This window comes from Lissotriton vulgaris, chromosome 9 (genome assembly GCF_964263255.1).
Source record: "Lissotriton vulgaris chromosome 9, aLisVul1.2, whole genome shotgun sequence".
Lineage (NCBI taxonomy): Eukaryota > Metazoa > Chordata > Amphibia > Caudata > Salamandridae > Lissotriton > Lissotriton vulgaris.
Genome location: NC_141697.1, coordinates 412,405,521 through 412,433,347, shown reverse-complemented (window position 1 = coordinate 412,433,347; position 27,827 = coordinate 412,405,521). Strand labels below are relative to the sequence as shown.

The following is a 27,827-nucleotide window of genomic DNA, read 5'->3' as shown; positions in this document are numbered from 1 at the left end:
TCCAACCCCAGCTCTTGCGTGAAACCTGACAAAGGATAGGGGGTGTAACCACACCCCTTCCTGGTCCGACTAATAGGAGGGACCTAGTCGCAGTACAGCCCCCTTTAGGAGAATAAAGGTAGGAGCTGGTCCCATTCCAAATTAGATTATCCTGATTTGAAACTCTACAAGAAGAAACTCTGGACTTCGACGTTCTGCTCCACAGAAGACTGAAGAAATCTCCCTTGTGGCCAAGGAGTGACCACCCTGCACAAGCAGGCACCATCAAGCGTTCCAGCGGTTCACTTTGTCGTCTTGCCGAGTGGATCCAGACTTCAGAGCCCGACGAGACCCGGACTTCCAGACCTCTCCGATCTCTACCTACATCTGCAGCAAAGCTGAGATCAGTGGGTGTGATAAGACACGTGGGACCAGCCATCTTGAAGAAACTGCACTTCGCTTCCAGCACGACTTCAGAGGCATCCTCGACGAAGTGCTTTGGGGGTTGAGAAGCCCCAGCCCCGAGCAGCTCCTGCACAGAAGATCAGCCCTCCAGCGCAGAGTTGACTTGCTGAAACCAACGCAGTGGAATCAGATATGGATGGTTTTGTAGCTAATACACAATGCGAGGGAGGGAAACCATCTTAAAAATGGCCGATCAGCCATGTATAGTCAACAGCATACGGGACCATACCTTCATATCCTCACGCCCACGATCCCACACAGGGGTAAGGTAGCACTCCCGGGAAACCGTGGCCTCGTCTGACAAGTATACCCCCAGATACTTCACCCCTTCCAACTCAATTGGGAGGCCCAAGGCGCAATCCCCAACCCGTGTCCGCCCACAGAGCACCCACAGCGTAGACTTAGCTGGGTTTATGTATAGGCCGGATGTTTCTCCAAAAATTTGCAGAATGTGCAACAGCCGCGGACCCGAACGGTCAAGATCCGTAAGAAAAAACAGTACATCATCATCGTATAGCGCTATCTTGTCCGCCAGGCCCACGGACCAGCGGAAACCCTCAAGTTGGGCGTCAATGCGCACCCACGCCGCTAGTGGCTCCATAGCGAGCGCGAACAAGTAGGGGGACAGGGGGCAGCCCTGACGCGTCCCCCGCCGCCATCACTCCTGGCCAAGCCACGCCCCCACTGCTTTTGAAGCTTCCTGAGAAGGAGCTTTTATCAGCCAGTCGTCCAGGTAGGGAAACACCTGCAGAGACTACCTTCTGAGAAAAGCCGCCACTGGCGCCAATACGTTCGTAAATATCCACGGTGCAGATCTTAGTCCGAAAGGTAGGACTCTGAACTGAAAATGGCTCTTGGCTACTGTGAAGCGAAGATACCTCCTGTGGGCCGGAGGTACAGGAAAATGAAAATATGCATCTTCCAAGTCTAGAGTTGCCATATAATCGCCTGGATTTAGGAGACGTAATATATCCTGTATAGAAACCATCCGAAAAGACAGTTTTTTGAGATAGGTGTTGAGCTCTCAGGTCTAGAATTGGACGCCACTTTTTTTCTGTCTTGCGAATCAGGAAAAACCTGGAATAGAATCCTTTCCCGCGTTGGGTCTGAGAAACTGATTCTATTGCTCCTTTGATGAGCAGTTGTTGAACCTCGAAATGCAGAAGATTTAGATGTTTCGTTACCGTGGCGCGAGGAGCTCTAGATGGTGGCAATTTCTGAAACTCCAGTGTGTGTCCGAATTGAATGATGTTGAGGACCCACCGATCCGATGTAATAATTTTCCAGTTGTGGAGGTATTTTGAGATCTTGCCCCCCACTAATGTTACTAGAGGGGGAGGAACAGTAGACAGAGCCATGAAGCCAATATTGTCTTTTAGAAGTATCTCTTCCCTGACGCCCCTGACGCCCTCTTGATGGTTGGCGAGAGAAAAACGCTGATTGACCTTGGAGCTGCGAGTATTGGGCTTGTAAGACAGAGGACTTTGAGTACGAAGAATAGCGTTGCTGATTACCACCTCTGTACGATGAAAATCCTCTCCCTTTCGCACCTCTGAAAGGAACTTTGCGGTAATGCAATGTCCCCAAGGACCTTGCCGTGTCCTTCTTGATGTCTTGAAGGGCATCATCTCCATGCTTTCCAAAAAGCATTTCTCGGTCATAAGCTAAGTCCAAGATTTTATTTTGAACTTCCTGGCGAAACCAGGTTGCCCGCAGCCAGCCCTGACGCCTTAAAACTGCTGAACCCACTAGAGCTCGGAAAGCGGTAGTTGCTATGTCCATAGCACAATCTATCACCTCTGAAGAGGAACGCTTCCCTTCCACCAGTATCTTTCTGGCCTCATCTATCGCACTAAATTGGTCAACAAACAGGGATAAATCGCACCACATCTGGCGATCATATCTACCCAAGATATGAAGAGCATTAGCAGCTCTAACCAGAAGGCTAGCCATAGAAGAGAACCTTTTTCCCACATTGTCCAGACGTCTCCCTTTCTTGTCTGGCAGTGTTGTAAGGGGCGCCGATGGATTCTTGGACTTACTTTGCGCTGCCTGGGAAATAACTGAGTCCGGCTTCGGTTGACCAGTCAGGCAAGCGGGACTGCCTTCTGGCGCTTTATACTTCTTCTCCAGCCGGGGAAGAACAGGGATGACTGTAGCAGGATTCTGCATCACCTTAGTACCTTCCGACCACACATGTTCAATTATCGGTATTGAACGGACGGATATTCTATAATGCTCTTTGAAGTCGTAAAGAAAACAGTCTGATTGCACTGTCATAATCGGAAGGCCAAATCTCTTGGACGCCCTCTCCATAAGATTATGGAAACCTCCTATGTCAGCTGGAGGGGAGGTAGCAGTATCCGGCACTGGTGAAGCTGGAACTTGAACAACATCGTCCCAACCTCTATCCGGTTCATGCGGTGGATCTACCTGAAGATCTTCATCAGATGAGACATTATCATCCTGAATAGTCACAACCTCCTGATGGCTTTCTCTTGGTTCTGGTTCCGAAACTCGAGAAACCAGAGGCGTCATTGCAACTGCCGGAGCATATGGAGAAGGAGGATGCTCTTGCTGGTCCGAAGCTTGTGACCGAAACCTTTTCCTGTAGTCTTGTAGCATCATCTGTAAGTCTGTTATAAGAGAGGATGGCATTGCCACCATATCCTGACGCGATTTTGATGTGTGCCAGTCAACTGGGGACCACATTGGAATGTCAGCTGATCCCAATGATCATCAACAGGAAGCAATCCTATACAGATCTTCCCCCAAAATGGCATAATCCATTTGCATAATTATCATATGAAGTTACAGAGGTGTTCTATACTTAAGATATGCTGAAACCATATTGAACCTTTGTATTTCTCATGGACTCCACGGGTTATTAAAAATGTACCCTGGCATTTATGGCATTAAGAACCACCAAGCAAAGAGATCCTTTAAAACTACAAATTTAGAGTGTAACGAAATGAGGTACTCACCTGATGAAGCGTCAGATGCACAAAAACGCAGCTGTTTACGATAGCCTCCCTGTGAGATGGAGTTTGAGGTAGTTTGTCATACACAGCTGGCATATAGTCTGGAACAATGTAGTTGGGTTTCTCAAGATCCATTTTACTGGTAAACTCTTTGCCAACTTGATACAGGGCTTCAGTGGACCAATCGCCAAACCAGTTAAGCACACATCTGGAATAACAAAACTTGAGTGGTTAGTAAACAATGAAAAACATCAAATCAATCATAAAAACAGGTTGTCAGACGTGATCATTTAGAAGATTACAATCCTTTATATTTATCCTGGGCAGTAGTTGTCACAACAGGTTATGCATTTTTAAACACTTCATGGTATTTTTCACAAGAGCGGCACACATTTACTCTACGAATACACAAATATGCAACAGCATCACGTTCTCAAAAGAAATTGTACATTCCTATTGCTGACAGATCATCTTGTGGGCATTGCCATCTCAACCTAAATGCAACTCCGTACACTAGGGTGTGTGAATTTTGAGTGATCATCAAATCAATGATACATTATTAAAAACAAACCAATGATTCTACAATGGTGGTTTGCATCAGAATCCAGACATTACGTAAAGTTGTGCACAGAGCTCAGAAGTGATTGAGCATATATTCAGAAAAACCGTAAACACAATAACCCTGTAGACGCTATTCCAGCCTTCCCAAAATGAGATTAAAGGTCTTAATACATAAAATATTTAGAATGCAATTACAGACAGCTTAACTTGGTATAGGAAAGAACAGTCAGCATTCTAACAATTGTTATGGTGATAAAAATAAAATAGTGGAGAATGTAAGTGTTCATTTTCTAAAGGCTTTGCATAGTTTTCACAAGTTTCTTATGGAAGATCTTTCTCTCACACGGATCACCATACCAGACAAAACAAAGCAAACAAAGCGTTAGAAACAATCAACTTTGAAAAATCAAGGTTTGTGGCATCTGTAAATAGTCATACACATCGGCTTCTCTTGAACATCACCTACAGATGTACTAAATGCGCCTGGTCGACAACAACTACTTAGAGCATTCTGTGGCCAATATCAGTTCCTCAGAATGGGATCAATTTATTCAGTTGCATTTGCTGCTTGCCGACCAGACAGCTCATAAACCAGTTAACCAGGCTGGCTCACACAACACTGCTCAATTTGTCAACAGAACTTCTGTTGAAAATGGATCCAAATGTGAGACCACATTCAATTTGAACTGTAACTAGCCTGCCCACCTTATCTGTCTTATGATGATTCGCATTCTAGAAAGGAGGTGCGGGGAGAAGTTTGTCTAAGAAAGACAATTCTAGGTCTGGTATGATTCTCTGTTCTGCTTTTCTAAGTGGAAACCAAGGATCTGCAGAAGAACTGTGCAGAGAGCACTTGCAAACTCACTGTCTAAAGGAGAAAGCAGGCCTTGCCAGGATGTCATGAAATATTTGATGCAGTTGAGTTCTGCTCCTCTTTTTTGCCACAGTGGGTGCAACGAGCATCAGTCAACGTCCGGCTCATGTTTATCCCACTTAAAGGTACCACCCACACAGACAGCTTCTTGCTATATCACTGGAGAACAAAATCATAATCACAGCATCCCCATTGGCACCTAAACTATGCACACATTAATTTCCTATCCATAAGGAATATGTTACTTATTGTGTAACCATCAATTAGTAGCGTGCAGTGATGTAGATTCATGTGCTTAGCACATCCTTCCATTAAGCGTTGGGCTCAAACAGTTGCAAGTAATTTTTTTCTTCAAAGGAGTCTGAGATACAGCAGCTCCTCCTCCCATGTGTATTGCGCATCATCTTCAGGCCCTTTGTTAGACTGTTTTTGGCTTATCGGGTGAGTGTAAGGAATAGGAGAAATACAGTGGTAGAAGAGATGAACATGCATAGAAGAGGAAGTATAATGTTTGGTATATTAAGTAAACTATAACATACTTCAACCAAAAGTCTCCAGCGTGGAGGGTGGGTGCACTGAATCTACAGCACTAAACAGTATGAATAGATGCTTAAAGGGCAAGTAACATTCCATTTGTAGCATGTGTTAGTTGTAGATAAATAGGCTTAACATTTCATGTAAAGCAGTGCTCCCGTATGCATGGGCTATCGATTGGTTGAAGTAGATGTTTAAAAAAAGAGTTTTAGGTACAGCCCGACCCTCTAGCTTGGTGATTGGTGAAGACATCTACACAATAGTGCTTTGTGAACGTATGTGGGAAACTCCATGAAGCCGCTTTACAAATATCCTCTATTGGCATATTTCCCAAAAAAGCAATAGTGGCTCCCTGTTTAAGTGTGGAATTAGATCATTGAGGTACTGTAATACCCTTTTTGCTTTGCAGTAACAGGTTGGAATGCATTTGACTATCCATTTAGCAATTCCTGCTTTATGGGTGCTCCTTGTTGTGGTTTTGTAAATGCCACAAACGTTTGTGTTTTCATGAAGGGTTTGGTTATGTCTATGTAGAACATTATAGCCCTTTTAACATCAAGTGTATGTAGCTCTATTTCTGCTACTGAGTCTGGATTAGGGAAAACACTGCTAGCTCTATAGTCTGGCTTGTGTGAAAAGCGGACACTACCTTTGGAAGAAACTTTGGCTCTGTATGCAGTACAGATATTGTTGCGAACATTTTGAAGAATGGTTTTTGTAGAGTAAGTGCTTGTAGTTCACTTCTCTTTCTGAGGGACGTGATAGCCACTAGGAAAGCAACTTTCAATGTTAGGAATTAAAGTTCATGAGTGAAGCGGTTTAAATTGTGGTACCATAAGCTTGGTAAGGACAATGAAAATAAGTTACTTACCTGTAAACTGGGGTTCTCCGGCATTGGTTTCTTTCATAGATTCACATGCTTGAATCATTCCCAGTCATCGATGAGGAAGTCCCACGGTACATTAAAAGCAGTAAGTAATGACTTTAACATTAAAGTTAATAGAGAACAAGCATTTGCAATGCAATGGTCTCGGCATCATTAAAGGTAGAGCAATTGGCATTGCTCATGACATTTCTTTTTTTTTTTTAAATCATAAATAAATGGCATTGTCATTTACATTGCCAATACACACCACTCTGCACCTGCACTCACTGCTCTGCACACTCACTACTCTGCACACTCACTACTCTGCACACTCACTACTCTGCACTCACTACTCTGCACACTCACTACTCTGCACTCACTACTCTGCACTCACTACTCTGCACTCACTACTCTGCACTCTGCACTCACTACTCACTACTCTGCACTCACTACTCTGCACTCTGCACTCACTACTCTGCACTCTGCACTCACTACTCTGCACTCACTACTCTGCACTCACTACTCTGCACTCACTACTCTGCACTCACTACTCTGCACTCACTACTCTGCACTCACTACTCTGCACTCACTACTCTGCACTCTGCACTCACTACTCTGCACTCTGCACTCACTACTCTGCACTCACTACTCTGCAGTGACTGAAGACAGCGCGGAGTGAGGCTGTTGGTGAGCGAGTCCAATCAGAGAGCTTGATATGGAGTGAGCCCAGTGGTGAGTGAGCATGGCAGTGAGTGAGCACACAGCGTGAGCCTCCGACGGAGTAAACCTGCCGGCGGGAATGATTCAATCTGAGTTGGGCTGCTGGCGGGAGGGGGCAGCAGTTCATGAAAGCCCTGTGGGGAGTGTTGGCTTTCTGTGTGGACGCCCAGTGCCTCTTTTCACTATGTTAAATGCATTTTTAGGTGTTACTGAAAATGTGCAATGACTTTATTGAAGATGGTGTATGCATGTAGTTCTAAATACCATTAAAGATCCGCTCGAAGCTGGCAGGGGGCGCTGGTAGCAGGGAGTGCCCGAGCGGGACTCCCACAGACTGCGCCGCGGGGTGCCCTCCGGTGCCCGCAGGGTCGCATCCTGACCGGCCGCCGCGTGATTGGAGGGCGCGCTGTGCGCAGTGTGGTGCTGGCAGCCGTGTCCGTGGTCACTCCCTGCGTGTCTGGGCAGCAGCCGTTCTCCACCTCCGTGTGTCTGGCGGCTGGGCCTGGCACAGAGCGGGCTTCCCCAGAGGGAGTCCCCATTCCTGGAGAGGGAGGGCAGGACGCGGGTGGGGCAGGGTCACTGTGAGTGTGAACAGGTCAGCGCCTCCCTGCAGCCTCGCAGATTAATTAAAGAGTGCTAATCGGGCTCAGCAGACAGTTGGCAAGGGGATACTGGCAGAGAGTGCCCGCCTGTCACGGCGTGTGAGGGCTTCCAGACACTGCATTCTGGAGCTGGGCACCACGGGTATGGACACTGCCAGCCTGGGCGAGCCTGTCCATCCCACTGCTCGTGATCGCTTCCAGACACTGAGTTCTATGTGAGAGCAGGGGCGCTGCTGGGAATGGCGCAGCAGGCGCGGTAGCACCGGGGTCCGTGGAATCCTCGCTACGTCACTGAGCCGCGCAATACTGGCGGCAGTGGCGTGCATTCACCAGGGTATTCCGCGCTGAGAAGTACTGGGGTGCCCTGGAGCAGGGCGGCGGAGGGGGCACGGGCGGAAGTGAGGAGGGTGCTGGCAGTGAGTACTGAGTGTGCGGCCTGGCGGTCCAGCTGTGTGGTTTCACATCGCCCGCTGCACTGGTCTCTGTGCTGGCGCTGGTTAACTGCAGTGGCGCGTGGGTTATGGCAATGTGGAACGCGAGGTGTTGAATTATTGGCTTAATAGTGGCCTGAGCTCATACTGGTGCACACGAGGCCGCACTGCACTACACTGCAAGCCGATCCTGGAAACATGCAGTGCGCAGCTGCACGGCGGTGAATTTATTATTGATAAAGGACGAGGTGTGATGCATGTACTCCTTGTTGTGGAAGAAGACAGCTTTCCTGTGCACGTGCTCAGTGGTGTACAATCAGCGCTTTAAACTCTGAGGCACTGTCAGGCACTGAGTATGTGCACTTCTTTCATTCGCAGTGAGCGAGCCTGCACTTCTTTGATTTGCAGGGAGAGAGCATGCACTTGTTTCATTTGCCTAACGTGGGGCGGGACTGAGAAAACGAAACCTATCGTGGGGCGGGACTTCCGTTTTGTGAAGCCCGCGCCCACGGAGTGCCTGGAGGAGCACCGAGGGAGAGCCCCGCGGTCGGAGGGCCTTTGACCGGTGAGCGGAGCGGCGGGGGGGGGGGGGGGGGGGGGGGAGAGAATGCCTGTATGTCTGCGTGTCCGGAGGGCCTTTGACCGGTGAGCGGAGCGGGGGGGGGGGGGGGAGAGAATGCCTGTATGTCTGCGTGTGTGTGTGCGCGACGGCGGAGGGGTGGGGGGCGGGGTGCGACGGCGGAGGGGAGGGGTGCGACGACGGAGGGGTGGGGGGGGATGCTCGGTGCACGTGTGTGTGTGTATGCATGCGACGCTGGGTTCGCTGTATGTGTGGGTGCGTGCGTGCATGAGCGCTCGTGTGTGTCTGTCGCTGTTTCTGCGCATGCGCGTGTGGTGTATCTGCTTCCCAGGAGACAGCAGCTGAGCGCGTTCGCGAGCGCGTGGCCAGCGGAAATCGCCTCCAGAGAGGCAAAGCGCGCGACAGACCCTGTCTCCTGGGAAGCATCGTCCCTGACATAAGATCTCGGCGGAGACGCGCTTACGCGCGTCTTTTAGCCGAGACCTAAAAAACCATTCACTTTAATATTTCATCCTAGTCTTTAGGAATGGTCCAAATTCCAGCCAATCAGGTGACAGCACCCTCTAGAACCCTTTCCACAGAGGATCCAGGCTCTCGAATTTCCGAGCACAAGTGGAATTTAAGCGCATAAAAAGAATAACCAAAGGAGCCTCTATGGGGAGGATGGTAGGTCGCATGAGAATCTATGAAATATAGCAATACTGGAGAACCACAGTTTACAGGTAAGTAAATTATTTTCATTGTCCTTACCAGACTTATGGGACCACCATTTGAACCACTTTACTTATGAACTTTAATTCCTATACATTTAATTTTAATAAATGACATTTATTCACCGACATCGAGGAAGGCGGCAATGCCGAAACACATCTGTTGGTGTGGGGGAGGTTACGCACATTATGTCTACTGGTGTATTACCCAGTAAGTATCTGTTCTTAGCATGTAAAGCTGTAGATTTACGTGCTACCTTTTTTTTCTGAAATATTGGCTGATCATAGCCAATACTTGTTTATTGATATCCTAAGATTGCACATGCCACTTTCATATAACAGAGTACTGTTGGACTTCGCACTTTGATTAGTTTTGAAGAAATTATAATGATCAACTTGGTTTATAAAGATCCTAAAAGAATGTTCTAGCAAGAGACATAGAACCAGAGGTAAGCATTTATCTTGGAAGTTATGCACTATGCACTTCAATTGAATTTGAAACCTAGAGTTATTGTTTCATGTTTTTTCGGTGGGTTAGAGCAACTCTTACAATATTGCACTTTATTTGGAATGTTAAGTGCCAACATGGTCACTTTGCGAGCAGTAATCTGTACCATAAAATAGACCTCTTCCCGATAGTGTGAACTAAAATAGGAGGAGGATTACATAATTGGGAGTTATTTCTGAACTTGGTGATCAAAATATATATATATATATATATATATATATATATATATATATATATATATATATATATATATATATATATAGTGGGATAATATGGCAAGTATTAATCACACATCTTTATATGAGCTCGAACTAACCGATTATTTTGATTATAATGTTAGGATTATGTTTTGAAGTGTATTCGAATAAGTGATCAATGTAGGAATATACCATCAGGGTGCTGTAAATGCTATATAGATAGATATTAGGAAATGTGTACTTTATGCTAAATGTATATTTGATGTAGATTTTGGACAGTGCCAATCAATATGTGGAGAGATAATATTTTTAGTGTAGAAAACAATGATATATAATGTGGAGGTTGAGATGAGTACTTTTCCTTGTAAAAAAGATCTATACACTGAGATATGCATCTTTTAGGTATGGAGATGGTTACTTTATCCCAATGGAATGTTATTGTAAATAGCAAATGAAGGAGTACCTCCATCCCAGTAGCATATATACAATGTTGTATGTTCACATATATATTTCGTCTTTCCCAGAGATAATCTGTTTTATCCGTAGCATACTTCATTTTTCAGATAAAAATACTGATACGTCTTCATTTTACACCATATTAACTACAGATAAGTCCCTGACTAAGTACTTTACAATTAATTTATTCTTGATGCTGTTTACTCGCATCTATTGCGAAAATTGGCTTGGTGCAGCAGTACTTCAGTTTATTAATCTAATTTGTAGTTGTGTCCCCTTTAAAAGTGATACCCGTTTTTTTAAATGATGGTGAGGAAAGGGAGTGTTCTCCCTTTAAATTGACACTCCGCACAATACTGTGACCCAGTAGAAGGCGTAAGCCGAAACGCGTAGGTCATCTTTTTCTGGTTGTATGCACTCTTGCACTTTGCTTGTGATGGCCCAGTGAGTAAATGAGGCTATTTGAAAACTTAGAAAAATAAATAAAAAACGGGTTACCTCAATCATACAGGAGTTGGTGGTGCTGTTCCTTTGCTCGCCCTCAAGACGCGCTGGATATTAGAGGGCAGTGTGTGCAAAGTTGAACAAGATATATAGATACACATATATATATATATATATATATATATATATATATATATATATATATATATATATATAGTTACTTACCCAGTTAGAATCTGTTCTTAGCATGTAGAGCTGTAGATCTACATTCTTTGCATACGCCTGCCATCTAGTGTTGGGTCCAGATGTTTGCAAGTTGTTTTTCTTCAAATCTTTCCAGTCACGAGGGAGGTGACTGCTGCTTTCGGTGATAGTGTGCATGGGCATGGACCCAATTGTTAGATTGTTTTCCCGCAGACGGTGAGAATGGAGTTAGTAAGTGAAGAGATGTCCATGCGTATGTATGTAAAGTAAGAAACTGCAACAGATAAAGGTAACCAGGGAGGCGAGTGGGCACATGTGAATCTACAACTCTAAATGCCAAGAACAGATGCTTACTGGGTAAGTAACATTATACGTTCGAAGCATGTGAGCTGTAGATCACATGCTTTGCATGGACTATACAGCAATATACTCCCAAAGCGGTGGCTAACCTGTAACTGTTGCAGTTGTTCGGAAAAGTGTTTTAAGTACCGCCTGGCCTACATTAGTTTGTTGCTCGACTAACATGTCTACACAATAGTGTTTGGTGAATGTGTGCGGTCTAGACCATGTTGCTGCCTTACAGATGTCCGATATGGGAATATTTCATAAGGCAGCCATGGTAGCCCCTATTTTGCGAATGGAATGTGCTCTAGGGGGTATTATCAAAGTTCTTTTCGCTTTCACATAGCATGTTTGGATGCATTTCACGATCCTGCTTGCAATGCCCGATTTAGATTTGGGATTGCCTTTGTGTGGTAGCAAAAAAGCAACAAAAAGCTATTTTGTCTAACGAAAATCTTTTGTTCTTTCTTCATAATATAGCAGAGCTCTTCTAATATCTGTGTGTGTGGCGATCTGTTCTGCTACAGAATCCGATAGAGGAAAGAACACACATGATTGATTGATATGAAAATCAGAAACTACTTTAGGAAGAAATTTGGGATTGGTTCGAAGAACCACTTTGTCTTTGTGAAGCTGAAAGAAAGGTTCTTGTATAGTTAGTGCCTGAAGTTCACACACACTTAGTGAAGTGAATGCAGAGAGAAATGCAACCTTTTATGAGAGGAACTGTAATTGACATCAGAGCATTGGTTTAAAAGGTGGACCCATTAGCGTTGTAAGAACTATGTTTCAGTTCCATACTGGTGCAGGGGGGACTCTTGGTAGTAGCACTCTTTCAACCCTCCATAAAGGCATTAATCACTGGTATTCTGAATAAAGATAAGTTGTGTCTGTTTTGTAAGTATGCACCTACTGCTGCTAGATGCAAGCGAATGGATGTGTAGGCTAGTGAAGATTGCTGTAAGTGTAAGAGATAACAGATGTTTTATACCGAAGCATCAAGGGGATTGATATTGTTACAATAGCAGAATGGTAGCTGCCGTCGCCTTGGTGGAATGGGCGCAAGGTCCCACTGTAGGCTCCTTCTTTGCCAAAGAATAGCAAGCTTTGATGCACAAAACGACCCACTTGGAGATGGTTCGTTTGTGAACGGACCGACCTTTCTTGGCACCCACGTAGCCAACAAAGAGCAGGTCATCCACCCGGAATGGTTTGGTGCGATCCAAATAAAAGAAAAGCGCACGTTTTGGATCCAGACGGCGGAGTCTATCTTCCTTCTTAGAAGGATGCTAAGGTGGGCAAAGTGATGCATTGACCAATGTGGAAAGAAGTAACCACCTTGGGAAGGAAGGAAGGAAGGTCTAGTTCGGAGGACGACCTTGTCGCACAAGCTACTTACCTTCAGTAACGATATATCTGTAAGAAACAGTAGTTAGTATTAGATTCCTTACCTTAGAATATCCGCAGACGTCAGACTGGATCCGGAAACTTTTGCGTAGCAGTACCCCTGCGCGTCGGTAGGCGTCGTCTGCGGCTCCGCGTGCATCGTCTGCGTCGGGATGACGTTGCCGGAGTACTTAGACGCCACCCTCGCGCGCTGACGACAGTTCTTATACACAGCTTTTCCATGCCAGAAACGCAGAGCCATGATAAAAACCAACACTGGTGCCATGAAACTAGGGCCCTGAAAGGGGATGACCTTAATGTAGGAAGGTAAATCCTGACTATGGTTGCCCCCAACTTTTTGCCCTGTGTTTTAGCTGGTTTTTGACATAGTCGACCTGGGACCCTGCCAATCAGGACCCCAGGCCTACTGCTCTCTCTGTAAAATGGATTCCATGTACCTTAGGTACATTCCCAATTGGTACTGGGCCACCTTATCAGACCCTGTAACTCAGGGCATAGGTGTACCCAGGGCCTACCAGGGGCTGAAGCATGTATTATGCCATCCCTGGCTGGCCTCCTAAATCTGACACAACTGGCTGCATGACAGCTGGGGCAAAGTCGTGTAATCACCCTTTGCTGTAGATATAGTATACCTATATCTAACCCTAACAAGCATTTACAATGCAATGGTTTTGCCTTTGTTAAAGTTAGAGCTATTGGCATTGCTTTTGACATTCTGCACTCTGAAGCTCCACTCTGAAGCTCCACTCTGAAGCTCCACTCTGAAGCTTCACTCTGAAGCTCCACTCTGCACTCTGAAGCTTCACTCTGAAGCTCCACTCTGCACTCTGAAGCTTCACTCTGAAGCTCCCCTCTGAAGCTCCACTCTGCACTCTGAAGCTTCACTCTGAAGCTCCCCTCTGAAGCTCCACTCTGCACTCTGAAGCTCCCCTCTGAAGCTCCACTCTGCACTCTGAAGCTCCCCTCTGCACTCTGAAGCTCCACTCTGCACTCTGAAGCTCCCCTCTGCACTCTGAAGCTCCACTCTGCACTCTGAAGCTCCCCTCTGCACTCTGAAGCTCCACTCTGCACTCTGAAGCTCCCCTCTGCACTCTGAAGCTCCACTCTGCACTCTGAAGCTCCACTCTGAAGCTCCACTCTGCACTCTGAAGCTCCCCTCTGCACTCTGAAGCTCCACTCTGCACTCTGAAGCTCCACTCTGAAGCTCCACTCTGCACTCTGAAGCTCCACTCTGAAGCTCCACTCTGCACTCTGAAGCTCCACTCTGAAGCTCCACTCTGCACTCTGAAGCTCCACTCTGAAGCTCCACTCTGCACTCTGAAGCTCCACTCTGCACTCTGAAGCTCCACTCTGCACTCTGAAGCTCCACTCTGCACTCTGAAGCTCCACTCTGCACTCTGAAGCTCCACTCTGCACTCTGAAGCTCCACTCTGCACTCTGAAGCTCCACTCTGCACTCTGAAGCTCCACTCTGCACTCTGAAGCTCCACTCTGCACTCTGAAGCTCCACTCTGCACTCTGAAGCTCCACTCTGCACTCTGAAGCTCCACTCTGCACTCTGAAGCTCCACTCTGCACTCTGAAGCTCCACTCTGCACTCTGAAGCTCCACTCTGCACTCTGAAGCTCCACTCTGAAGCTCCACTCTGCACTCTGAAGCTCCACTCTGCACTCTGAAGCTCCACTCTGCACTCTGAAGCTCCACTCTGAAGCTCCACTCTGAAGCTCCACTCTGAAGCTCCACTCTGAAGCTCCAATCTGCACTCTGAAGCTCCACTCTGAAGCTCCACTCTGAAGCTCCACTCTGAAGCTCCACTCTGAAGCTCCACTCTGAAGCTCCACTCTGAAGCTCCACTCTGAAGCTCCACTCTGAAGCTCCACTCTGAAGCTCCACTCTGAAGCTCCACTCTGAAGCTCCACTCTGAAGCTCCACTCTGAAGCTCCACTCTGAAGCTCCACTCTGAAGCTCCACTCTGAAGCTCCACTCTGAAGCTCCACTCTGAAGCTCCACTCTGAAGCTCCACTCTGAAGCTCCACTCTGAAGCTCCACTCTGAAGCTCCACTCTGAAGCTCCACTCTGAAGCTCCACTCTGAAGCTCCACTCTGAAGCTCCACTCTGAAGCTCCACTCTGCACTCTGAAGCTCCACTCTGAAGCTCCACTCTGAAGCTCCACTCTGAAGCTCCACTCTGAAGCTCCACTCTGAAGCTCCACTCTGAAGCTCCACTCTGAAGCTCCACTCTGAAGCTCCACTCTGAAGCTCCACTCTGAAGCTCCACTCTGAAGCTCCACTCTGCACTCTGAAGCTCCACTCTGAAGCTCCACTCTGCACTCTGAAGCTCCACTCTGAAGCTCCACTCTGCACTCTGAAGCTCCACTCTGAAGCTCCACTCTGCACTCTGAAGCTCCACTCTGAAGCTCCAATCTGCACTCTGAAGCTCCACTCTGAAGCTCCAATCTGCACTCTGAAGCTCCACTCTGAAGCTCCAATCTGCACTCTGAAGCTCCACTCTGAAGCTCCACTCTGAAGCTCCACTCTGAAGCTCCACTCTGAAGCTCCACTCTGAAGCTCCACTCTGAAGCTCCACTCTGAAGCTCCACTCTGAAGCTCCACTCTGAAGCTCCACTCTGAAGCTCCACACACACACAGCTCGGTAAAACAATAAAACACACACACAATACCTCAGAAGCAGACTCTGCTGTGGGGGAGGGGGATAAGATTTAAAGTCGTTTATAAAGTAATCCTTCACAGATAGCGGAGCAGGAACTGCCGTCTCATACTTGCAAAAAAAAAAAAAATGAACAAAAGAACAACATTTCAAAAAGTGAATCAACAAAAAAAGCTGCCTTGAAGGTCACCTTTTGATCTCGCGCACACGGCCCGGTCTTTGCGGGTCATCCCGGCAGGACGGGCACTTCAAAGGGCGAACCTGCTTCAAATGCACTAATTACCGAGGCACATTGCCTGCCTTCCAAAGTGAAATTTATTAAGGAGACCCGTGCCCGAGGATTACAGAGGCGTACATCACCCCGAAAGGACAGCTCACTCCGGCAATTTCCAATTTAAGGGGCCGGGGATGTGTCCGGGCTTCAGAAGTGCCACTTTCCGCCCCAACCTCGCGTTTTACTGAATACCATGTCTGGAGTGGGCAGCCCTTTAAAAAGCTTAATTGTGCTTTTGTTCCTTGCAGAGCAGCCACAGTAGGAATGCTTACCCACAGGAAGAGAGTAAAACCACTCCCATGGAGAAGGGAGAAGAGAAAAAGAGGACACAATGGGAACATGAAGATTCAGAGTCTGAGAACTACAGCGACGGAGATGTACAGAGAACTAATGAAACTCAAACTGTAGAATCCATCGGTGAAATGAAGGACATCAGTAGTGATGCTTCCACGGGTTTTCTGGACACGGTGGGTGTCTATGAATCAGATGAGGAACAAGAGGAACCTGTCTGGCACGAAGAGGATTCAAACAACTACAACAAAGAGACTGAAAAATCTCTACCATGTGATGATGGACACTTGGCAGTTCCCACGGGGGCGCCCAAAAGTGATACAGGTGGAGCAATAGCCAGCACCAGTAGCTTCGGTCGTGTTTTAAGCAAACCCAACAAATATGAAGACTTTGTGCGTAAGGTGCACAGCGTTATGGCTGCTTCTCATACTTTCTTTTTAGGGATAGAGATGTGTTGTATCGTACCCTTCTTCTCTTTCCCTTACCCCTGCTCGCGCTTGCTATGCCCGCGCGTAATTGGTTGGCATCAGCTGGAACGTTAGCAGCTGACAGTTCTATTTGACAGTTGTCACCTGTGGCAGTTGATGTTGTGATTTTGCTATGACCACAAGCCTGGGTGTGCTGTCTAGATAAATAAAGGGCTATAACCTTCCATCAGTTCCTGCATCTTCTTTACAACTACTGGATGCAAATATATGGCTGCATTTTGTCTGTCTCTTTGGTTCGGATAAATACACACTGCAGCAGTTAGTGTAATTCTGCGTGTACGGAATCTTCTCTGTGGGGACTAACTGTGGCTTCACTGACGCGGCAGACGTGGGTAATCGAGCGCGCTGTTGACTCGCGCGCCTCTGTCATTCATTGACGCGCAGCAGACTGCCACGTGTCTAATTCCACGCAGCATAACTCAATTAATGACTCCTCAGTTAGCTCCCTCTCCGCCTGCGAGCTATTCATTGGAGTCCTGGCCCCCGTCTCCCGCGCAGAGCTTCTCGCGGAGGAGAAACCCTACACGAGGCTGTGAGGAAGTGTCCGGCCTTATGAAAGTCCTCTACCGTGGCCGAGGGCACGCGCACATCCGCATTAATGTCTCCGGCGCCTCGGATGCTTGGGAATTAGCGCCCACGGTCTTGCTCGTAAGAGTCGCTCTAATAAGTCTGGTAATGCAATTAAAATTTAATAACAAGCTATTAACCACAGTGAACGGACACGGGCACATTAAAATGGTTACAGGCTGTCTGCCCACATCCTCTCTTTTCCGATTGTTTAATGTGAAGTCTGCTAAGTGCTACGCACTACGACCTAAATTGCAATAAATAGCATAGCATCCAAAAATAAAAGTCTCGCATCAAATAACACAGCCGAGCATCAAATAACACGGCATAGCTGCATACAATCAAATAACACAGCCTAGCATCAGATAACACGACATAGCAGCAGACATTCAAATAACACGGACAAAGCTCATTGGGCATGGAACACAAGTTGCGCCCCCGCGGCCGTCGCCATTTTAACGGAGGGGGGCGCCTCGCACACTTCCAAGCAGTAAGATGGCGGCGGCCGCTTGTGGCGTCGTTTGTTTTTCCGGCGGCTGGTGCGCGGTGCTCCTGCCGCTCGTTACCTGTATGCGTTCCGCGATGCCCTGTTCTGTACTCGGCGGGCCTGTGCAGCGCAGTCCCTGGCTCTCACAGGAACAGCAAGACTCAGTGTTGCGAAACCGGTTGCAGCTGGCGCAGGCAGTCCGTGCTCGGAATCATTCCAATTACCTGCCGCTCCCGCTGGCAGCCTCCGCCCGGAGCCGGCCGGCTCTCGGGCGCTGCTACTTTTAACACCGCCGCCCGCTGGAGCCGCTAATTGCCGCCTTCCCGTTCGAGTGCCGGCAATGCCGGACCAGACACGGGGGCGTTCCCGGCGTCCCGTGACGTCGGCAAAAGCCAAAGAATGTCGGGAACGCCCCCGTGTCTGGTCTGGCATTGACGGACAGGCCCCTCGTCCAATGGCAAGGCTCCGTTTACGGAGCCAGCCAATCAACGACGAGGGCCGAACCAAAGCACCCTACAGTTCTCAACAGGATTTCGCCTGCGCGGAAAAGCTGCGCAGAGCGCAGCTTCCGCTAGGCAAAACCTAAAAATGGACACACAGATTCCTATCAGTCACTCCTATGGCAGGCTTTAACAATCCTGAAGGCAGAGTGCATGGAATCGTGTGAAATGGTGCTCTGGCATGAGCTGAGCCCGTTTGCAGCTTGCGGAACCAAGTGCTAATAGCTGTTCCATGATAACGCATACCATATACTCTTAAGTGCATTATAATCCTCGCGGTTAAATGCTAACTTTGGTATGGCTTTATCAAAACATGTCGAGTAAGGTGTCATACGAATTGGAATACTAACCCCTCGCCAATTCTGGCGACGGGGTTAGCATTCCACCCTTCTAGAGGGACACGACATGTATGTAACTGTGAACCCCGGTTAAAGTTAACTGAAGCCTCAGCTCCACAAAATGGATGCTGCCACTACAGACACGAGTCTGACCTCCTGCTGCTGGGAGTCCTTCCAGCGAGGAGAGCTTGGACAAAGGGTTTCCTGTCCGGGGCGGTGCTAGCACCATCCCAGACAGGGTTTTGTGTATCCTGGGTAGGCAGGGCTTTACAGGAAGGTGACTGCTGAGTGGCACCCCGGTGCTCACTACGCATAGGCCGGCCAGAACCAGTTCCAGGGGCACACCAGCCCCTGGCCTGGGGAAAGTCCGGCATGGGAGAGGGGTGTAACCACCCCCCTCCTAGTCCCACCCATAGGCAGGACCTAGTCACCGGGTCAGCCCCTTTTCCTAGTATAAAGTTAGGAGCGGGCCCCCTTCCAAATTAGATCATCTTTGGAATCAAGACACGACTTTCTACGAAAGGACTTCAAGATTTCTTCCTCAAGATTCTCCCTTGTGACTAAGGAGTAGTCACCCTGCATCTGCAGGCACCATCTTAAGAACACTGCGATCTGTTGCAAGTCCTTCCTCAGGAATCCGACTGCCCAGCTCGACGAGAACCGGCTTTCCTGGCACCTCTGACCTCTACTCACCTCTACAGCAAAGCTGAGAACCGTGAGTGCGACGAGACCTCGAGGGACCGGCCATCTTAGAGACTGCACAACTTCTTTCCAGCACGACCGCCGAGGGATCCTCTGGTGAGTGCTTTGGGGTCCGAGAAGCCCCGACCCTGAGCAGCTTCAGCACCGAAGTACAGCCTCCCAGCATCTCCACGATCTGCGTGGGGCCCTTCTGCTTTTTGCTGCTCACCGCTTTGTTTGGCTACTAGCCCGCTGGCTTGTGGCCTTCTTAACGACGCCCGACGACATCACTGCTGCTGGTCTGGTTGCTCCAGACTGGCCCTTGCTCCCTACCAGAAGAGGAGCACCCCGGACCCTCCTAGTCCCCTCAAGACGCCATTTGAGGTCCACCGCGTGGGCTTGAATTAGCCAAGGCTTTGTTGCCCAATCCTGGGTCCAGCGACGCCGACAGCTTCATCCATCGTGGGACAGCTCGCTCCTCCATCCTGGTCGCCGACAACGCCTCCTGGTCCGTGAGATCTGCAGAGCCCAGCGTCGCCCACTCACCTAGTCGAGGTGACTACCATCCGGTGCCCTCCGGGTGCCACCTGACTACTGGCTAGTAGTCACGAACTTGGTCCCCTCTGCTTTCAGGTATCGTCCATCTTCAAGATCCAGGCTTGGATCACTTCGAACTCTCTTCACTGGTCGCCTGCCAGCATCTTTCTTCCAGACTCCTGGTCCGTCTACGAGGATTCCCGACGTCTTTTGAGACCTATGCAGCTGCAGCCCCTGGGCTAGGTAACTTCGGCATTTCGGTGCCCCAGCATAGCCTCACTATCCAAGGGTCAGAATCGCCCGAGAACACTAACTTTGCTTTTACTAGCTACCATAGACTTTGTCCCGCATCTCGCGTGAGAGTGCACACACTGCACCCGAGTCCCCTGGGCCTCCTAGAAGTAATCTAAAGATTCTATAGTCAAGTCCTAGCGATTCCAAAGCCTATTAGTACTGTACTTACCTGCTAGTAATTTCGCATTCCACTTTCAGAGTATATGGTTTTCCGTGCCCCTCGGGCATTTGTATATACTGTGCTAACTTAAGTATTTTCGTAAGAGTTCTGTTTTGTGCTTAGTACCCTGTCCTCATAAAGAGTACAGGGCTGTTGTGATTCTAATAAATACACTGTTTATTTTCATAACACTTGTGTGGTGTCCTTTCACTTGGTGTTCAAGGGGTATATGTGATGGTATAACAGCTGGCTTAACATGCCCTCTCGAGTCTTTAGCCTTAGACTGCTCATATCCACGCTACTAGGATAGCTGGTCTATAAGGTTGACTTACAACCAATCATCAATAAGGGTTGTCTGGACTGATACATAGTGTTCACTAGAATAGTGAGCACTGCATATCAGGCCAACTTCTCACACTTAACCCTAGATATCGGTTCGCAGAACGGGGAGGATGGGTGGGGCGGTATGGAATCTAATACTAACTACTGTTTCTTACGGATATATCGTTACTGAAGGCAAGTAACTTGTGCATCTGAAAGAAACAGGTTAGTATTAGATTCCTAACCTTAGAATAGATACCCCAGCAATACCAACCCCGGTGGTGGGTCTGCGAACCAATAATCACACCAGAAAGTCCTGGAGGACGGAACGGCCAAAGAAGCCATCCCTCCGGACTTGGCTGTCCAGGCAGTAGTGTCTTGCGAACGTGTGCAGCAAGGCCCACGTAGCTGCCTGACAGATGTCCTGCAAGGGGACTCCGTGGCCCAGGGCAGTAGTAAACGCCGTGGCCAGAGTGAAATGGGCCCTCAGCCCAACAGGAGGCTCCTTCTTAGCTAAAGAGTAGCATGCCTTTATACTCAAGAAGACCCACCGAGATATTGTCCGTTAGTGCACCGCCCGTCCCCTCTTAGCGCCCACGTAACCAACAAAGAGTTTGTCATCCACCCGGAACTGCAATGTGCGATCCAAATAGAAAGAGAGCGCACGTTTTGGGTCCAGACGTTGGAGCCGCTCTTCCTCTTTAGAGGGATGCGGAGGCGGAAAGAAGGTGGGCAAAGTGATGGACTGCCCGATGTGGAAGGCCGTGACTACCTTGGGCAGCAAAGAGGGTCTTGTCCGCAACACAACCTTGTCCGGATGGACAGAAAGGAAGGGAGGCTTGGATGAAAGAGCCTGGAGCTCACTCACTCTCCTGGCAGAGGTGATGGCAACCAGGAAAGCAGTCTTAAGGGTAAGAAGACGGAGAGGACAGTTATGAAGTGGCTCGAAGGGAGCACACATCAGAAAAGTAAGTACAAGGTTCAAGTCCCACTGGGGCATCACGAAAGGAAGAGGGGGGGAACATATGAGTGATGCCCTTTAAGAACCTATTAACAACCGGAGTCAGGCAGCCTTAAGAAGGCGGAAAGGGCAGAAAGGTAGCCCTTGATAGTGCCCAGAGGAGAGCCCTGCAGGGCAAAAGAAAGAAGGAAGAGGAGAACCTCAGAAAGAGGAGCAGAATGGGGATCCACAGCCTTTGAAGTACCATGCCACAAATTTGTTCCACCTGCAGGCGTATACCGACTTTGTGGAGGGACACCTGGCTGCCAGAATCGCATCACAAACTTCAGGAGGCAAGTCAAATGGCCTCAACTGTCGCCGCTCAATCTTCAAGCATGAAGGTGGAGACTGGACAGGTTCGGGTGGAGGACCGTTCCCTGCTGCTGCAACAGGAGGTCCTCCTGAAGAGGCAGTCGAAACGGGAGATCGACAGACATGCTGAGTAGCTCGGGATACCAGTCCGGAGCCACAAGGATAACTTGGGCCCGGTCTCGTCTGATCTTCTTCAGCATTCTGGGCAGAAGTGGTATATGCGGACAGGCGTACAACAGACCGCAGCTCCACTCGCAACGAAAAGCGTCTCTGAGCGAGTGCCACCTTAGAAATTCCAACACACAGAACTGATTACATTGTGCGTTCTCTTCTGTGGCGAATAGATCTAACCAAGGCTCTCCCTACTCCTGAAAGAGGCCTTGCGCCACGTCAGAGTTCAGACGCCATTCATGATCCATCATGCCCCACCGACTGAGTTCGTCCGCCCTGGCGTTCAGGGAACCTGCCTGGTGTTGAACCACCAGGGTCTCGCCCTGATGTTCCAGCCACTGCCAGAGGCGCAGAGCCTCCTGGCATAGGGTCCACGACCCCAACCCTCCCTGTTTGTTGCAGTACCACATGGCGGTGGCGTTGTCCGTGAACACCTGCACTACACTCCCCCGGACAGAGGGGAGGAATGCCTTCAGTGCAAGCCAGATCGCCCACAGCTCCAGAAGGTTGATGTGGAGCCGGGACTCCGCCGGAGACCAGAGGCCTCTGTTCTCCGCCTCTCCCATGTGCCCCCCCCAAGCCCTGGAGGGATGAGTCCGTCAAAACTACGTGCTCCGGTTGGGGTAGGGAAGAGGGATCTGCCGCTGACCCAATCGCGGTCCGTGAGCCACCACTGCAACTGTCTTGCAGTGCCCTCTGAGATCAAGACATGCTCGGACAAGTTGCCCTGATGCTGGGCCCACTGAAACTTCAGGTCCCACTGCAGAGCTCGCATCCGCCACCTGGCGTGATGTACCAGAAGGATGCAGGAGGCCATCAGCCCCAGAAGCTGCTGCGTCAACCTGACCGAGACTCAGGATAACAGCTGAAAGATCGGAATCAGAGCCTGAATATCCCGAACCCGCTGCTCGGGAGGATAAACCCGAAACTGCGCCGAGTCCAGAACCGCTTCGATGAAGAGGAGCTTCTGAGAGGGACACAGGTGTGACTTCGGCACATTGATGGAGAACCCCAGCAGGTGTAGGAGGTCGCCTGTAGCCTGGAGGAGGCTGACGACTGTCTGGAGCGAACCCGCCTTCAACAACCAGTCGTCGAGGTAGGGGAAGACTGAAACCCCTAACCGGCACAGATGAGCTGCGACCACCGCCATCACTTTCGTGAACACCCATGGGGCGCTAGTAAGGCCGAAGGGGAGCACGGTAAACTGACAGTGCTCGTGGGCTACCGTGAACCGCAGGTAACACCGGAGGGCCGGCAGGACGGGGATATGAAAATAAGCGTCCAGCAAGTCCAACGCTACCATCCAGTCTCCTGGGTCCAGGGCAGCTAGGACCTGAGCCAATGTCAGCATCTTGAACTTCTCCTTCCGGAGGAAGACGTTGACGTTCCGTAGGTCCAAGATAGGGAGTAGGCCACCTTTGCCCTTCTTGGGTACCAGAAAGTAGTGGGAGTAACAACCACACCCTTTTTCTGAACCAGGAACGCGCTTGATGGCCCTCTTGGCCAAGAGGGCCGTAACTTCCTCCTGCAGAAGTGTCAAGTGATCCCCCGACACGCGCTGGTACTGCGGTGGCATGGTTGTAGGGGTCGCCTCGAAGGGGAAGGTGAAGTCCCTTCGGATGATTTGCAGCACCCACCTGTCCGATGTGAGAGTCCGCCAGTGGAGGTGGTGATGTCGAACCCTGCCCCCCACTGGCGTCACATGGGCCTGAAAGCTCGGACTAGGAGGGTTTTGAGGCGGATGCTGCAGGGGCAGGTGTGGACTGGCCTCGCCATTGTCCCCGACCGCCGCCACGCCGGTTTCCAAGTCCGCCACCGCGCTGGATGTTAGTCTGCGGGCCGTGGCTGGCAGGACGTGTGTGGGCGCCCCTACCTTGGCCACGAAAGCAGAGAAAGGCAGCCGTTTGCTGGCACGGGGCCGAGAGGCCCAAGGACTTGGCCGCAGCCCTGGAGTCCTTAAAGCGCTCAAGCGCATTGTAGGAGAGTAGGGTCTGCAATCCTATGATCACCCAGATTTTTTGCTTTTGTTTCACTGGTTTACGACTTTCTCTGGCTGTGGGCCTGCCAATCAGACCCACAGCCTGGCTGTTCTCTTTCTAAATTACCTCATGTACCCTAGGTGCATCTACCAATTGGTACTGGGCCACCTTATCAGACCCTGTAACTCAGGGCATAGGTGTACCCAGGGCTGCCAGGGGCTGCAGCACGTATTGTGCCACCCCTGGCTGGCCTCCTAAATTTGACACAACTGGCTGCATGACAGCTGGGGCAAAGTCGTGTAATCACCCTTTGCTGTAGGTGTAGTATACCTATACCTAACCCTAAAATGGACACACAGATTCCTATCAGTCACTCCTATGGCAGGCCTTGACAATCCTGAAGGCAGAGTGCTTGGAATCGTGTGAGATGGTGCTCTGGCATGAGCTGAGCCTGTCTGCAGCTTGCGGAATCAAGTCCTAATAGCTGTTCCATGATATCGCATACCATATACTCTTAAGTGCATTATAATCCTCGCGGTTAAATGCTATCTTTGGTATTGCTTTATCAAAACATGTCGAGTAAGGTGTCATACGAATTGGAATACTAACCCCTCGCCAATTCTGGCGACGGGGTTAGCATTCCACCCTTCTAGAGGGACACGACATGTATGTAACTGTGAACCCCGGTTAAAGTTAACTGAAGCCTCAGCTCCACAAAATGGATGCTGCCACCACAGACACGAGTCTGACCCCCTGCAGCTGGGAGTCCTTCCAGTGAGGGGAGCCTGGACAAAGGGTTTCCTGTCAGGGGCGGTGCTAGCACCGTCCCAGACATGGTTTTGTGTATCCTGGGTAGGCAGGGCTTTACAGGAAGGTGACTGCTGAGTGGCACCCCGGTGCTCACTACGCATAGGCCGGTCTGAACCAGTTCCAGGGGCACACCAGCCCCTGGCCTGGGGAAGTCCGGCATGGCTGAGGGGTGTAACCACCCCCCACCTAGTCCCACCCATAGGCAGGACCTAGTCACCGGGTCAGCCCCCTTTTTTAGTATAAAGATGGGAGCAGGCCCCCTGTTAAAATTAGATCATCTTTGGAATCAAGATACCACTTTCTTCGAAAGGACTTCACGATTTCTTCTTCAAGATTCTCCCTTGTGGCTAAGGAGTAGTCACCCTGCATCCGCAGGCACCATCCTAAAGAACACTGCGGCCTGCTGCAAGTCCTTCATCACGAATCCGACGACCCAGCACGACGAGACCCGGCTTCCCTGGCACCTCTGACCTCTACTCACCTCTACAGCAAAGCTGAGAACCGTGAGTGCGACGAGACCTCAAGGGACCGACGATCGCCAAGACTGCACGACATCTTTATTGCAAGCCCACCGAGTCTTCCACTGGTGAGTGCTTTGGGGTCCGAGAAGCCCCAACCCTGCGCAGCTCCAGCACCCAAGATCAGCCTCCCTGCATCTCCACGATCGGCGTGGGGCCCTTCTGCTGTTTGCTGTGCACCGCGTTGTTTGGCTACTAGCCGGCTGGCTTGTGGCCTTCTGAACGACGCCCGACGACAACTCTTCTGCTGGTCTGGTTGCTCCAGGCTGGCCCTTGCTTCCTTGTTCAAGAGAGGCACCCCGGACCCTCCTGGTCCACTCCAGACGCCATTTTAGGTCCACCGCGTGGGCTTGAATTTGCCAAGGCTTTGTTGCCCAATCCTGGGTCCAGCGACGCCGACAGCTTCTATCTTCGTGGGACAGCTCGATCCTCCATCCTGGTCGCCGACAACGCCTCCTGGTCCGTGAGATCTTCGAGTCAAGCGTCACCCACTCACCTAGTCGAGGTGGCTACCATCCGGTGCCCTCCTGGTGCCCACTGACTACTGGCTAGTAGTCTCGAACTTGGTCCCCTCTGCTTTCAGGTGTCATCTATCTTCAAGATCCAGGCTTGGATCCGACTGAACTTTCTTCACTGGTCACCGGCCAGCATCTTTTCTTCCGGCTCCTGGTCCGTCTACGAGGATTCCCGACGTCTTTTCAGACCTATGCAGCTGCAGCCCCTGGGCTAGGTAACTTCGGCATTTCGGTGCCCCAGCATAGCCTCACTATCCAAGGGTCAGAATCTACTTTCGTTTTCTCCCTACCAGGTCGGGTTCGCCCGAGAACACTAACTTTCTAATTCCTAGCTACCATAGACTTTTGTCCCGCATCTCGCGTGAGAGTGCACACACTGCACCCGAGTCCCCTAGGCCTCCTAGACGTAATCTAACGATTCCCTAGTCAAGTCCTAGCGATTCCAAAAGCTATTAGTACTGTACTTACCTGCTAGTAATTTCGCATTCCACTTTCAGAGTATATGGTTTTCCGTGCCCCTCGGGCATTTGTATATACTGTGCTAACTTAAGTATTTTTGTAAGAGTTTTGGTTTGTGCTTAGTACCCTGTCCTCATAAAGAGTACAGGGCTGTTGTGATCTTTAAATAAATAACTGTTTATTTTCATAACACTTGTGTGGTGTCCTTTCACTTGGTATTCAAGGGGTATATGTGTGGTAAACAGCTGGCTTAACACGCCCTCTCGAGTCTTTAGCCTTAGACTGCTCGTATCCATGCTACTAGGATAGCTGGTCTATAAGGTTGACTTACAACCAATCATCAATAAGGGTTGCTGGACTGATACATAGTGTTCACTAGAATAGTGAGCACTGCATATCAGGCCACCTTCTCACATTGGTGAGCAGCGGTTGGGATTTGAGCTTGCTGTTGTTTTACCACACGTATCCTAAGAATATCTTGTTGAAAGATCACATAAGTACTGTTAGGTACACATAACTAAAGCTTAGAATACTCTGAGTTCTACTGAACCAGCTGTTGTAGCTCCTCAAGGCTTAGCACACCTTGGCTGCAACTCTTAGCAAGGGATCAGTAGGTAAACACATAGTGTAGGTAGGTGCATCACTTACACCACACTAGAAACAGTATGTCGGACAAAGGAGGAAACACTGAGGTTCCCCTTGTGTCAGTTGACCCTCCACAGGTCATCTCTTCAAGATATACTGCGCTTAGCTTCCATGAGTTACGACAAGTGTGTACCTCTAGGAAGATTAAGCAGGGGTCTAACCCCACAACTGCCTTTCTGATTGGTCTCTTAGAGACTCATGATGCAAGGAGGGCTGGTAACCCAGACCCTTCTAATTCAGATGGCAACATGCCCTCCTTACAGGGTCCCTTTGATGCCCAGGACCATCCTCTTCAGGAAGCAGATGATGCTGATGATGAGGATGATGATTTGGTATCAGGGGATGAGGCAGAAAAGGAACAGGTAGAAGTCAGCAGACTAACCAGGTCCAACTTAAGCAGACATGAGATGGGCACTAGGGGACCCTTGGGGCCACTCTCAGGTCAGCTTAACATTGGGAATGGACGAGATAGATCTCTATCAAGAGGCTCTATCAGATCCCTTCATACCAATGGCTCTCAACGTTCCTCTCAAAGGGGAATGACATCTCCCCAGAGGAGAATGTATGAAGCTAAGGAAAAGGCAGCCAATCTGAGGATTGAAAGGGAAGAACTTGCCCTGGCCAAAGAGAGGCTTGCCTTTGCTAGAGAGCAACAATTGAGTGGGACAGTCCCCACTGGTGGCAGCATTGTACCTAGCAATAGGGAAAGGAGTTTTGATACAAAACACCTTGGTAAGATAGTGCCCCCCTTTAAACAAGGGGATGACATCCACAAATGGATTACTGCTTTGGAGAGGGCCTGCACTGTGCAAGGTGTTCCCCCAAGTCAGTGGGCAGCTATCTTGTGGCTCTCCTTTGAGGGTAAAGGAAGAGACAAGCTCCTCACCACAAGGGTGGAGGATGCTAATGATTACCAAGTCTTGAAAAATGCACTGGTTGATGGGTTTGGCCTAAC

At 49.4% G+C, this 27,827-nt stretch overlaps 1 protein-coding gene across 1 annotated transcript in view; it reads right to left on the bottom strand.

The window, feature by feature from the left end:
- Positions 1–27,827, bottom strand: part of DYNC1H1 (dynein cytoplasmic 1 heavy chain 1) — a 1,654,074-nt gene that overhangs the window by 823,340 nt on the left and 802,907 nt on the right. Inside the window, exon 48 of the mRNA XM_086937823.1 lies at positions 3,429–3,633. Within this exon, the coding sequence (XP_086793949.1) occupies positions 3,429–3,633 (205 nt within the window). The remainder of the gene's footprint in view (positions 1–3,428; positions 3,634–27,827) is intronic.